Here is a 14,881-nt window from a genome sequence, read left to right as displayed (position 1 = left end):
TGTCTCATTTAACGTTAAGCTCGAATGATGTAGAGATTATTTGACTGATAATTTTTTTTTTCTTTGATCACTAGCTCCGATCAAAGAATGTCATTTTCAGTGTGAAGTCTCCGAATTTAAATTAATGTCTCATTTAACGTTAAGCTCGAATGATGTAGAGATTATATGACTGATAAATTTTTTTTTTCTTTGATCACTAGCTCCGATCAAAGAATGTCATAATTTTGCTCCACCTTTCCCTTTAAACTAAATCATTCTTTAATATTTCATGTAAAGAAATGCATCTAATTTTTTGAGGCTTTAAAATGTGAAGTAGTAAAACAAATTAAAATGGTGCCTTAATGGCGCTCAGACAGCAATCTGAAGATAATTGCGAGACAGTTTACAAATATATTTCTGCACCAAAACGCTTTGTATCATAGCAATTTTATCACAAATAATATACCTTCTATCTTTTTTGAAACCTTAAGAGAGAGAGAGAGAGAGAGAGAGAGAGAGAGAGAGAGAGAGAGAGAGAGAGAGAGAGAGCGAGCGAGAGAGAGAGAGAGATTATAACTTAACAAATTATCAGACTTTTAATCCTTTTTTAAACACCTTACCTTCAGTCAGTCAAAAGATGCTTTTTAATTTAAGTACATTGTACATGTTTCATCTAATTAATTTCTTTTGTCTTTACACGCCCTTATAGTTACCACAGTTACGTATACACTACTAAGTATATTGTGAATGTATACCCTCTGTCCAGGTAATGCACATGTGCGACCTTTTAGTAATTACCTAAAATAATGATGGACTCTACCTAAAGACGTATGAATTGTTAGTATATTATCAAACGTTCCTGATCTATTGAAAATTAAACAAAGCACGAGAAAAAAAGACAATATTGTTTGTGCAGAACACCACAGTGGAGCCTTTTCTCTCTCTCAGATTAGGGGTTTATTCTGATTAGGTAAGGTGTGAATGCCTGCAGGGCTTCATTTACCCGTGTGTACGTGTCGTGAAATCCTCCGCTAATCCGTATACACCGAAAGAGATTTAAAAACAACGGGACTACGTGTAAATATTGTGTTCAAATTATTGTAAAAATACTCATGTTTTTATTTTTTTTTACTCCGATTCGCAAACAATTTGTCAAAATCTAATCCGCTATCAATATTTAATATTCCACAACATAATTTAGTGATACGGCTATACTGTGATGTGCCATTCGCTAATGGCCGAGTGGTTTATATAAACAAATTGAGATAAATTGCAATAAGTGACTACGGGTAGGACCTTTTCTTATAGGGGAAAGCCGGACCTTAAATGCTAACATTAAAGGTCCGGCCGGACCATTTTACGGACCGGACCTTAAAATATACGACACCGGACGCCGACGCCGGGGGTATAGCATATGCTCCCATTGACTTTGTCTCGGTGAGCTTAAAGGCGAAAGCGCAAAGATTCGAAGGCGAGAGTGCGCTCGAAGTTGCAAAGGCGAAGAAGCGATAGTAGTATCACTTCTTCGCCTTCGCAACTTAGCACTTTCGTCTTCGCATGTTCGCGCTTCGCCGTTGCATCTTCTATATTCTTCATATTGTTCATGAATTATACTTGCATTGAGGATTTCCACAATACAAACTGCTGGGTTTACAAGTTCATCACCCAGAATTAATGATGAAACCAAAATTATGAAAAGTTTACTCCACTGTTAGGCATTATAACCAAGCTGTAGTTAGTAGGCACTGACAGCAGCCATTACGCCAGTAGAGGTTAACAGCCAATAAGGAAAATCGTCAAAGTACTGAGAGGACTCGTACAGAAAGTATATTTTACTTTATCCTCGGCATACTTTAGTAAGTTGAGTTAATATCAAGATGATTAATGCATCAATAGTTTGTATGAGCATTGGTAACTTTGGATACAATAAGGATCGTGTGATCAAAATCAAGCGGGATATAAACCCCTAACATGGGCCATAACCTGTTATCAACGCTTTTAGAAACAACTACTTTTATTGTAAATAAAAACATTTTTGGGAACAAATTTTGTAATTATTCATGGTACGTATGTGTCAACTTTATATCTCTTTGTAAATCAAGCTGGCATTATAAATGTATAATAAGCAGATGTACGCATGCAGGGGGTATATCTATTAACACCCCATGGTCAAGTTACCCAGGTTGTTTGATAGTCTGTAATTTGCATTTGCGCACAACAGGGTCACCGAGTGTTAGGTGTCACGTATGTTTTCACCATAGTTCAATTAACACGTCTAGCATTCGAATATCTTTATTTAATTATTGTCGTAATATATCATGTAAGATGTGAATATTATCTCATTACTATTTTTTCTGTTCTGGCTGCTGGACGCAAGAAATTTTCATGAACTTTGTTTAACCCACCCACCCACATTCCTTTAAACATACGATATAGTATGTAAGAATTTTTCCCCATATTTTCATATGAACACTGTTTATTTGTGAGGTGGCGGTTTTTAACCCCACCTTTGCAAAATTATTGTCATTTATTCAATGATTTTTTATTATTTACTCTGTTGTTTTCATTTTAAAACAATACAAATGTAATTCATTGAATAAACGACCTTTAATGCAATAACTTGTTTAATTTTCTTTGCAAATAAACTTGGACTCATTGGATTATGATAATGTACAGGTTTTTCTGGTGTATGGTGGATTTCCTTTACTGGAAAAATGTGGTTGTCAAAAAATCTTTTCTTATCATAATCGATCAGTGTTTATTATCTATTAAGATTTACTATAGTCAGGTACTCTTCACAAATTTGCTCTAAAAGAATAAAGTCTATTCATGATCACAAAACAACATTACAACAAATGTTTAGAATATTGATGTTCTTGTATTACGTAGAAGAAAACAAAACTAACGCAGAATGACTTTTGTTAAAAATCACTTTCCCCAAGAAATGTAAATAAGAAGTATTCATATTCCTGCGTTACCTTCCCCCTTAGTCTTTTTCCATAAAGATATATACATGTATCATTCTTCGATTGACAATTCATTCATCAATGAATATTATATCATTACAACAATTATTCTTTCATGATTATTGTTCGTTTATTATCACACAATATCCTCATTGAATATGAATTTTTCTTTATTTGCGTCATTTTCTGCCGTATGTCGACGAGAGAAGTAACGTAATTGTTAACAATCAATTTGTGGCAATGTCAGAGTGTTTTGCGTGTGCTTGCTACGGATATGAAAAACTATATATACAGCGATTTATTTACAAGTTCGGTGTTTATAACTTTAAGATAAGTTAATCAGAGTGAAAATTAAGCAATTTCATATCTTGGATACGGGGTAACCAATTTCTATTCATGTTTACAGGTGAGGGGGTCATTTTTTTATGGGGGTCATTTTTCTTCATGTTTAACATGAAGAAAAATAACCCCTGGGTCTTTTTTCTTCAGAAAAATCCAGTTATTCTTCAGCTAGGGGGGTCATTATTCTACGTAGAAAAATGACCCCCGGTCATTATTCTACGGGGGTCATTATTCTTCATTACACCGGCCGAAGACTTGTTTATCATCCACACAATAACTCGGCTTTCATTTTTGTCTTTATCAAATGAACTGTCTTGCATATATTTGGTTACTATTGACGATTTATTCTTATCATGATGAATTAAGAAAAATTAAATATATTAACTCTGAAATAAGCAAATGGTGATTTCGGGCAGTAAAAAAAAATATACATGTACATTAAAATAATCCAATAATAATGTATAGAATGCACACTATCTCATCATTTGAAGATATAATACATGAAAAGAAGATAAAGCAGAAGAATATGAATATAAACTTCTTTCATGGATACGAAATAGGTTATTAGTATAAAAAAAAAGGGTGGGGGGTGGGGGCGTTTGTCGATATAAAAGGCAAAAGATAGCATTTTACATATGGCACGATATCGGCTTGTGTACATACTGTTACTAAGAGTAATATGCCTGGAAAGGAAAGTTAAGGACTTGGGGACCTTCTTTGAATGTTGCAAAGATAATTGACATTTCTGGTTGCCCCCTACCCGTTTCCGAAGACGGTAAATTATATTCGTTAGTGTTTATACTTGAATCTCTATTTGGTCAGTATCAGCTTATTAAAAAAGAGGTATGGCGCCTTTTCCCATTATTTCGTCTACACCTGTGTTTGGATGGAAGGTACCTATTACTAAAAATAGCTTCAGGTACGTAGCTGTTGCAATGTGATTTTCGAAACCTGGAAACACTGTTCAGTACTGATTTTATTATGGTGTGTGTAACAACTGATTTGTCATAAATTTGGGAAACTCTGTGTATAACAGTAGTTGATATTCTGAACCGTGATAAGTTCAAGCAAAATGCAATGGATCTAAGTGTAAATAGAGTACATGCATAGTGTTAATGAAGAGATCTGTTTATATTGGGTATGCTCATACTCAGACTGAATTAAACAAGATAATTAAAACAAAATCCAGAAGAATATATACATGTACCTTAGCCTCTCTATTCTGTTTATGTTTCAATTTAAGTGAAAAAATACTACTTAGAGGATTCGATCCAGCGACCACAAAATCAAAAAGACCTCTGCGTTACCACTAGGCCACGCATCTAACATTTTCAGCAAATGCATTTTCAATATATTTGGCTATATACATGCTTGTATTAGAAAAGACACTAACTGAAATATTTATCTAATTTTCAGTACGAAGACAACGTTAAACCAAAACTAACTCAATGTAAACGTGTACTACAATACCTGTAAAACATAATTTTAATCGGATGTCTTTGTTTTAGAGTAGTTCAAATAATCAGATATCCAAATTTTTATCGTATACAAACTACTTTCCTATATATCCCTCACAAAACCTGAACATTTTAATGATTTCGTGTAAGATAATTAATTCTCTTAGAACATGGCGATTATGTAATTTGCGTTTCTTTGAATATATTTAAACTAAATATTGTATAATATTGAAAACGTCTGATGTTTGCAACAGGCTATATTTGAGGCCAAATCGTAAATCAATGCGCTATACCTCTTTGTCAAGAAATTATGAAATACCCCTCTCTCTCTCTCTCTCTCTCTCTCTCTCTCTCTCTCTCTCTCTCTCTCTCTCTCTCTCTCTTTGAATATATTACCTCGAATTAGTATCTTACAATGCAAGCAGTTTTTTTTTTCAAATAAACAATTTCATATTTACTTTATTATATTTGTAAAATTTCCTACATTGTAAAATTTGTATGATAAAATGAACATAATACTAAATCAGGTCAAAGCTACAATAATGTACAATGATAAGTAAACAAGTCAACTCGTATAAAAGAAAAGACAAGGTATTATATATTACCATACATTAAAACTAAACATGTACTCTCTTTGGTTGTTTTATTTTTACTCAATATTAATATTCAAAGTCATTCATTCGAGAGTAATCCTTATTGATAAACATGTATGCATATTTGGATATGAGATACAGTTACAAGTCGTAGGTAAACCCTTTCTACATCCTCGGAGTAAATGTCAGTGGTACGGCGCTTTTAGGAGCAACAAATGTCCGGTATTTGTATTCCATTGTCTGGTTTGAGCCCGGCGAAAGCGTGACTTTGAACCGACGAAAAAACTGTAAAATTAAAAATCCGTATTGAATCTTAAATTTTGAATAAAGATAAATTACCATGTCAAGAAAAAGAAACAAAACGTGTAATATAATACATGCATACTAGATAGTCCTTAAAGGAAGTTGTTAGAAGCCATTTAAGCAAAATAAGATTAAATTTCATGCGCGGATCCAGAAATAAATTCCGTGTGAAAGGGATATCAATGTTTGTCGGAGAGGGGGGTCAAAGGTATATTTTCGGTTATTTACTCTGTATATTATGATACTTTATATTTTAGTTCTCTGGGGTGAGGATGGTCAAGATTCATTGTCCCTTTTAGATCTGCGCAAGGGACAATGAACTTATTGTAAGTAAGATGTGCGTGTTTTGCCATTAATTGTTGAGCTCATTCAATTACATGTATTGTTTAACCAAAATGTTTGTTTTTTAACGTGTATTTTCAAGATCCTTTTTTATAATTACAGTTATAAAATTACCTTTGCAGTAACGATGTACATCTCTGTTTCTGCAAAGCGCTGCCCAACACAGTTTCTTGGACCAAAGCCAAACGGAAGTGTAGCAAAGGGGTTGGTGTTTTTGTATTCTTCCGCCAATGTGGTGTCGTCACGCATGAACCTCTCGGGCAGAAACTTCTCAGGACTCTTAAAAAACCGAGGATCTTCACATATTTGTTGGAGACAGAGGACCAACTCGGTCTGAAATATTAGTTTAAATATGTACTTCTTAAGTTACATGTGGTGTTGAACACGAGCGTTTCTATGATATTTTGATTTTTAAGGGGGGGGGGGATTGCTATGCGCATAAAATTAATGCAGATTTTACATTTTTTTTTTTACATTTCTGTACATTTTAAATACATGTACATACAACCTATATTTAAGGTAAAAGATAGTTTACTAAGGTAAAGGGAAAACAAGGCGAAGTTGAATTTGATAGAAAAATGAGTTATTTAGTTAGTTGTTCAAGATAACTGAACATTGAACTGAAAATTGATCTTTTGTAGAAGATAACACCAATAATATAAACGCATATTTGCAAAATTATGAATCGTATAACTACATAAAAACGGTCATCATTATAGAAATGATAAGCGAGAGATATGTTGAAATATATTGCTTAGAGATATGTAGCGAAAAAAGGAGAAGACTTACCCCTGCTGGAATATGGTATCCACCCACAACCACGTCTTTGTCAAAGCGGCGGTAAGACCCAGGGGACGTTGGGGAATAAATCCTTCAATTGATAAGAAAAACGATTGTTGTAAAGCAGACATTTGATTTAAGTCACAGTAGATAAAACATTTTAAAGCTGATTGATTGTAATAACAATGACTTTGAAAAACAAATGTAAAAACCAATCATTTACTTGTGCTTTTATTGTTTATGTTTGACCAGCACAACACGCATGATCATTTGTAGCAAACATGTCATCACACAATATATTAAAGATGAGACATGTAACATATTTAAATTTTGCATTTATTACTTCCAACTTTATACAAATTTTAATAGGAAAAAATATTTAAGCTGTGTTATTGTACTATAGATATAGTTAAAAAAAAACTTTTATAATTTTTTTACCTCATTGTTTCTCTCACACATGCCTTTAGATACGACATGTTGGCCAGAGCTTCTTTTGTGACGTCACCATTGCCACAAACCGACGAAATTTCCTTGTAAAGTATTTCTTGCTTATCTTGATTCTTCGCCAATTCGAACCACAAGATAGTTAATGTGTTCGAAGTCTGAAAAGAGACCGTCAGAAATTTAAGCATACCACTAGAATACGAAATTTAAGTAACAAAAGTCCCATATTGTTAAAATGCTACTCCACTTTCCTTCCAAATTTAAAAAACAAACAAACAAAAAACAAAAACAAAATAAAAACAACAAAACAACCAATCAAACGAACAAAAACAGAAAAGCAAAAACAAAAATAAATCAAAAACAACCCCCCCCCCAAAAAAAAAAAAATATTTTAAAAAACGAAAAAAAAGCAACTAACAAACTAATCAAAAAAGAATAACAATATCCTACCACTTTTCTGGTTTTCAAAAATGTCACAACATACATGTAAATGTATGTAAAAGTATGTCTTCTTGTGGTATAGGCTTAGAAATATACTCACTGACTCCACGCCTGCAACAAAGAGGTCAACAATGGTTCTGTCCACAGCGGCTGGCGTCATTTTGGGATGACTCAGCAACGAATACAGAAGATTCGGCTGTTCAAGATACGCATCCAGTTTTCCTTCAGATTTCATTTTTTCCAAAATTGACAATGCATTTTTGATCTCTGATTGGGTTATACTGACAAATACAGATATGATGTAACATTGTATGTTTACTTAATTTTTGTGATTTTTTTTGCGAAGAAAAATAAAGCGTACTAGCTTTATAATTGTTCAGAGTCTCAATGGGTAATTAAACAAGTAAAATCTAACCTAAACAGATGGTCTGCTGCTTTCTTAAATTGCCTGTACAATGGAGTTGACACGTAAATGTATGGCTTGAATACGATACTTCTCAAATCCTTATCTATTGCGTCAAACATGTCTTCTAAAAGTTTGATGTCAATGATACTCTTCTTATCCAGGCACCCAAAACGTCGATTGAAACAAAGCATTCCTACACCTGACAGAAAATTACAAATGTCATTGAGACACAAAAAACCTAAACCCATCCTCCATTAAAAAAATCACTTACAATTTAAAAAAAAATAGAAATATTTAAATTGTATTAACTTATGCATGTATTTTTTTCATAACGGTTTAAACAATTAATTTCACTTGTTAAAAAATGAATTGAAACCAAACACGTAGACCTATTTTTGTTTCCAAAAAAAAATTGGCATTAAAATTTCTTATAATTATATAAATATTAATATATTAGGTTACTTTCTGTTGCATAATTTGCAAGAACTGGTCGGAGATCCTCAAAGGTTCCGCCATCTTGGTATTTCTGTACGAAGTCCTCGGCTACCTTTGACAGAATATCTACATAGGCAGACACGGCCAATGGTCTTTGGATCAGCTGCTGTGTGGGTTTCCGTAATCTAGCCCAAGCCTCACCATTTCTGCAAATAGGAGCTTTGGAAATTATGAAGCAACTATATTTATTTTACACTTGTTGGAAACATTTGATATTGTCCGTATTCTCTCATATAAAAATATCTATGTATTGTATGAACCAAATGAAAAAAGTTCACCAAACATCTACTCTAAAATCTTATATAATTATAATTATGACTTGTTTTTTCCTTCGACTGAAATATCACACTTTCATTGGTTTAAACGTGACACGTGACTGCACGATATATCTCTATGTCCGTCTGGTGAACATTAATATTCGGCAATATGGCCGACGCTTCGACTATTCATCTCGACATTTCATAATATTTTTATATACCTGGTACAAAAACAGCGTACCATAAGTTCTTAAACTATTTGGAGTAGTTGCCCTTTGAAATAATTTTAAAAATTTGTGTAGTTGCCCTTTGAAAGTTTATGATTTCTCAAAATGATTATAAGTGATTGTACATATACGAGAGAAGCCCCCCCCCCCCCCCCCCCTCCGTAAAAAAAAAGTCTTTTAAATTTCAAGTTAAACAGTGACTTGCAATGTTGCCAGGTTTTGGCTGAGCTTCTGTTCGTCGTTGTAAACTCTGACGATATCTAATGGAGGACGATAAGGGTATTTCACTTGTATTTCCAAAACCTCTTTCGCAAGATCCGGGTGAAAAATGAACACTGCCCATTTGTCTTTGATTCTGGTCCTGACTATATCGCCATATTTCTTTTGGAGACGAGAACAGAATGTCTGTAGTTGGAAATCAGCCCCGATATCTACAACATTATGAAATATACAAGGCGTGTTAGTCAGACTTCCAGATAATTATATACATGTATTACAGGCGGATGCTGTAACATCTCCGTATATGGGGTAGGTTATGCAATCTCTCGCGATCGGGTATTGTATTTTCTTAACATGTACATGTATGTATATAGATAAAAACTTTACGCAAAAAACATAACAGGGAAATGAAAAACCAGAGTTTTTAAGAAGCAAAGTTACGATTTAAGGTAGCTCACTATACAGTAAAATAGTCTCTACAATCAGTAGAAGATAACTTGAAGTCAATATTAACTGCAGAACCGTAGCAGTACGGGCAATGTGGGTTGACGAACCGTAAAGCTACATCCGTACAAAAAAAAAAAAAAAAACAAAAAAAAAAACCTTTTTATTTAAACTGTTGCGCAGGGACTTGCATCTATTAACCTGATTTAAAGATATATTCTGTGAAAATATAAATTCATAAAAAATGAAAATCAGCTCTGATTGCGACCACGCAATTTAATACTAGTGCATTTTAGCGCCAATTTGGTACCCGAAATCAGCATGCAGGTGAAAAAAAAATGAAATGGAACCATACCTAGGGATTTTGTACTACCAGACTAAATAAATTACGATGAGAGAAATACTTATAGTTTGTCTCAAGTTACTGTTTCCAACACTTTTTCGTGAATTTTTTAATTAAAGTAATATACATATAAATAATACTTGTCAATGAAATACGATTGAAATTGATACTGTATACAAAGAAATATTTGCTTCCGTTTTATTTTCGCACCTTTCGCCCTTGATGTCAGCGGGCGAATTTAAAACTGGGCAAATTCCAATGTCTAAAATAAAACACATCTATATCTGGGCGAAACTGTTTTGCAAGTGTTGGAATAGGAATGTATAAATTACATGGCAATTATTCCGAGAATTCTTTTACACGTTCCCAAAAATACCCGAAAAAATGTAAAGGAGCGAAAATTCATACATTACAAGAATTTACTAGTATTCATTCCGAAGTTCCCAGACATTCTCGTACAATTACTTTTAACATTATCATCCGGGTACTTTTCATAACCTTGATATTTTTGAACGTGTATTGAAACCTGAAGCAGGACATGTAGTTAGGACGTTTCAAATTAAAAAAAAATATATAGCTTTGTTAAACTGAATTGTTAAACTGAATTAATTTAATTTTGACACAAAGGTCTTCTTATTTGATTATCGAAATATCAAACAAAAAGTGACCGGTATTAGAAACTTGGAACAGAGTATAGTGATTTTGTCAGGAAGATATTACTAATGTAAAGAAGAGAAACGGAATAGACAAATACCTAGGGATTTTGAAAGGAAGATACTTCCGACATAAGGTAATGCTGATTTCCCGGACACTCCGGGGATATCTTCCAGTGGCCTTACATCCGGGTGTTTGGTTGTCTGTGCGGGCGCGGGATTTGATGAATACAAGCTTGTCGATAATACATTCGGTAATCTAAGAAATAAGAAGTAAATAAATCATGCAATATTGATTATACATGTATGTATAAGACAAACAAATAAAAGCAATACTTAATAATCAAAAAATGATATACTGTGGTTTCATTAATATTCAAGGGTATCGATTTTCGTGGATGAAGTGAAAAACACAGTTTCAAGGATAGGTGAATTCATGGCCAATGACCCTATCAATACACAATGTTAATAGAAATTGCACTTTGATGAACATTTAATTTTGTGGATCTACTTAACAACGAAATCCACAAAAATTAGTATTCAACGAATATTGATGAAACCATAGTAAGTACTTTATATTCAGAGTAATGTTATCGTGATAAGTTTGGGTGAACTTAATATTCCAAAAGTCCCTTTGTTTTGTCAGATTGAGGTAGAAATTAAAAATTAAGTTGACAATATTTAATATTAATGACAACATATCACTTCCGCTCAAGAGAGGTAACGATCTAGTTAAAATTCGTTTGAATACCTTTAAGGACATTAAGAAATAAGAAAAAAATTTACTATGAGACATGGACGACTGCTCAGAATACTACATTTATAATAATATCTAAAGCATCTGTCACGTTGTAAATTTTGAATTTACTGCCACCCGGTTAATTCAAAATTTACAACATGACACATCGAAGAATTTTCAAATTGGTTTACCTAACAACATCAGCAAAACTAATTTCTAAACGTTAGAAGACGTTTGAGCTATCCAATATCTAGTTAGTACATGTAGTTTGATTAACCCCTACAATATCAATTTTATTGTTGACTTCACTGTGTATTAGATCGCTCGTAATGCATACATATACGTACATATACATGCAAAATGTAAAAGAATCATAAATTTAAGATAAAGTTCGTTTATTGAAGCAGTCATCGAGTAAACTGCGTGGGGAAAAATCTTTTTATCGTGTTTGTCTACAGTTTATTAAGAAATGCTTCAACTGAAAGGAAGATTTCGTTTCCGAGTGAATACACATACTGGGCATTACGCCGTGTGATCTCCCCGATGAGTGAGTTCATCCGTTTACAATTAAAACAGAAAGTTGAAGTTTTGTGATTGTGTCGGCGGCCAGAGCCCTTAAGTTGCAATACAGCTTGTTGCACTGTAAACATTATTGCGAGAAATAAAGTAAGTAAGCTTATACAGCCATTTCATTTTTTTTTTGAGCCGAGACGTAATATACAGCCATGTTATTTGTCTTATCTGTCTTTAAATTCTTGAGCCGAGACGTAACATTTGTTATTTAGATGTTGCCCTCATGCGTCACCATATTTATATAAAAGCATGAAAATTTGGTTACTGTTCTGAGGGATACCGTTTCATTCTCTTATCCTTATATAAGCGACTGTGTCCAATTTTAATTACAAGTTTAAATGTCTTAATCATAACATGTACTATGACATTGCAATGCATGTTATTTAAAATTCAGAAGACATGAATTGAACAGAGCCCAGTACTCAGTGACATTGTGCATACACGTTTACTGTAAAAAAAAAAGTATAAAAAAAACAAAAAACAAAAACCGTAATGCATAATATTTGAGGAAATAAGTGAAGGATATTTAGGCAATGAATCTGTAAAACGCAATATGGTTAAATAAGGTACCAAACCTAAGAGGAAACTGTGGTCTCCACATGAAGCACTTTATTGTCGACGACATTTTACGCCTTCATTTTTACATATAGGTCGTACAATATAGGTCGTGCTATGTACAAGGATTGATCCAAAAGTAAGGTCACACTATTCACCGCGCGCGTTTCACACTGGCGCTGTATTGTTTAAAATGATACATCAAATTTTTGTTATTATCAAAATTCTAATTCGAATGAAAATTTTTATTAAATTTCGTTGAACACTTTACAAGATATTGATTTTTATAGCATGATTATACGTGACATCGCCCCGTCATGAATTTACATTTTTTTTTAAAGTTTGTATATATGAATAAATTACATGCTTCAAAATTTGAAAAAAAAATTATCCAATATACTACTCCATCGATTACAAAAAGATTAATTATATTCTTTATAACAAAATATAATTTAAAAAAAGTGTATTATATCTATATATTTACATTTTTCAGTGTCGTTGCCTGTGATAACACTACGTATCGATTTTGTACTATAAAACCCATAACATCAAATTGGGGCGCCAGCGGGGTTTGCTTATTTATATTTAAATATTTAACCGTACAATGGCTTAAAATTATATAAATATAAGTAATAAGGAATCATTCTTTGAATAATATGAGGTGATAATTTCGGTCGGGGCGTGATCAAAACCATCATAAAGCCCGAAGGGCTTTATTGGATTTGATCACACCCCGACCGAAATTATCACCTCATAATTCTCAAAGAATGATTCCTTATTCCTTATAGAGTACTAAATTTATAATTCTACTAGCGTGCGGCGAATATCCTTACCTCATGCATAAATCATCTTCAGAAATATTTATAATAATGCATTAAAATTTTCAAGTCTGAATTGAATTAGGTAGATATCTCAAAGCACGAGTATTTGTCACTTTACGCGGATTTTTCACGATTTTATAGCATCTGTGACATTACTTTTGGATCAAACTTCGTAGGTTGTGCACATACACTAACTTGAAAAAGAAACTACGGCATTGCATTTTGGTCATACGCGAACGCCAAATTGCACTGACTCAAAATCTATCTGCATGCAGTTACAAAAATGTAAAGTAACGCTTAGTCTAATAAGCATTAATATTTTATTGGAAAAAAATGTGTTGGATGTGATATTTAATTATCGATACTTATAAATTAAGACCCATAAACTACGAAACGCCTGCATCAGAATACTGCTTAATATAAGTTTGGTATTTCAACATGTGTGATATGATGTCCGTAAGGTATAATTTCTTAAATAATCATACAGAAATAAATCGTAAATCTACTTTCGTTGCTCGAAATAGCAAAAATGAGAGTAAATGTAAGGTGTTGGACACGCTTTAGCAGATCCAAGTCAATGGGCGTTATCATTTAAAGATATTTTATTTAATGATTACGTTAACAGTGAATATATTTATAAGAAACTTATGATACATAGAGTTAAAATTTGACAAATGCTGAATAAATGGAAAAAAGGCGATTCATTTCTTGAATGCACGATTTTAGTTTTGATAGATAGAAGCTTGCGAAGCCGCGACCTCTGCTGGCGAGACAATGGAATAGAATTTCCAGAAAGGGCCAACCCAAGAACGTCACCGTCAGGCTTGACTAATTAACGTCATGGGAAAAGTGTAGAACGCGGGTTCATCATATATCGCGGGCAGATATTCATACAGGCACCTTGGATGGGACATCGTTGGTAAATACAAAAAGTTAATACAAAAAATAAAACAATTTAATGCCATAAAATTATTTTATCATTTTCCACTCAGAATAGGTAGAGAAAACAATTGAGTAAAAAAGAAATCGGACAGAGTATATACGAATATATTTGAAAAAAAAAATATGGTTCAACATTATAGCATTGTTCTATTAATGTGTAAAGAGTTAATTCCGTGCTTGCGCGGGAAATCATCTTTAAAGTATGTTCAAATTTTGTGTCCAAGTTTTCTTTTTGAAAATTTAGCCGAATTTTAATAGTTTCAAAATTCGTAACTGTGAAAAAGTACAATTGAACTAAAGTGATGGAATGGCAAAAATCCCAACCTTTTTTTTTTTTTTTTTTTTTTTTTTTTTTTTTTTTTTTTTTACACGTACTTGACACCTCATGGTCAATTTTAAAAAAATTACAGAAACGAAAAAATATTTCTTAATTAAGGAGATTAAAAAAAAAAATCCGACATCTTCAATGAACCATTCGGAGTCACTCGAAATACTTGAACAATGTTCAACGACACATGTATAAATAATACAAAATCCCTGTATAATTTTACCTGTCTGTA

At 32.9% G+C, this 14,881-nt stretch overlaps 1 protein-coding gene across 1 annotated transcript; it reads right to left on the bottom strand.

Moving 5' to 3' along the window:
* Nucleotides 1-5,373: 5,373 nt before the first annotated feature.
* On the bottom strand, nucleotides 5,374-12,678 carry LOC128182664 (probable cytochrome P450 49a1). The gene is made up of 10 exons (XM_052851352.1): nucleotides 12,579-12,678; nucleotides 10,793-10,950; nucleotides 9,238-9,463; nucleotides 8,516-8,694; nucleotides 8,063-8,252; nucleotides 7,748-7,928; nucleotides 7,201-7,364; nucleotides 6,772-6,853; nucleotides 6,097-6,315; nucleotides 5,374-5,622 (listed from the first exon to the last, which is right to left on the bottom strand). The coding sequence occupies exons 1-10, from the start codon at nucleotides 12,626-12,628 to the stop codon at nucleotides 5,503-5,505; spliced, it is 1,569 nt and encodes a 522-aa protein (XP_052707312.1). The 5' UTR covers nucleotides 12,629-12,678; the 3' UTR covers nucleotides 5,374-5,502.
* Between the last annotated feature and the right edge of the window lie 2,203 nt (nucleotides 12,679-14,881).

Source organism: Crassostrea angulata, chromosome 5, assembly GCF_025612915.1.
Source record: "Crassostrea angulata isolate pt1a10 chromosome 5, ASM2561291v2, whole genome shotgun sequence".
Classification (NCBI taxonomy): Eukaryota; Metazoa; Mollusca; class Bivalvia; order Ostreida; family Ostreidae; genus Magallana; species Magallana angulata.
Note: the sequence above shows the minus strand (reverse complement) of the source record. Positions and strands in the feature narration are given on the sequence as shown.

Bases quoted from the DNA above. Each gene is read 5' to 3' on its own strand.
- LOC128182664 (XM_052851352.1), bottom strand. From the start codon at position 12,628: ATGTCGTCGACAATAAAGTGCTTCATGTGGAGACCACAGTTTCCTCTT. The intron at 8,695-9,237 runs GCAAGTCACTGT...TCCTATTTGCAG, and splicing joins AGCCAAAACCTGGCAACATT to AAATGGTGAGGCTTGGGCTA. The intron at 7,929-8,062 runs GTTAGATTTTAC...TGTATTTGTCAG, and splicing joins GCAGCAGACCATCTGTTTAG to TATAACCCAATCAGAGATCA.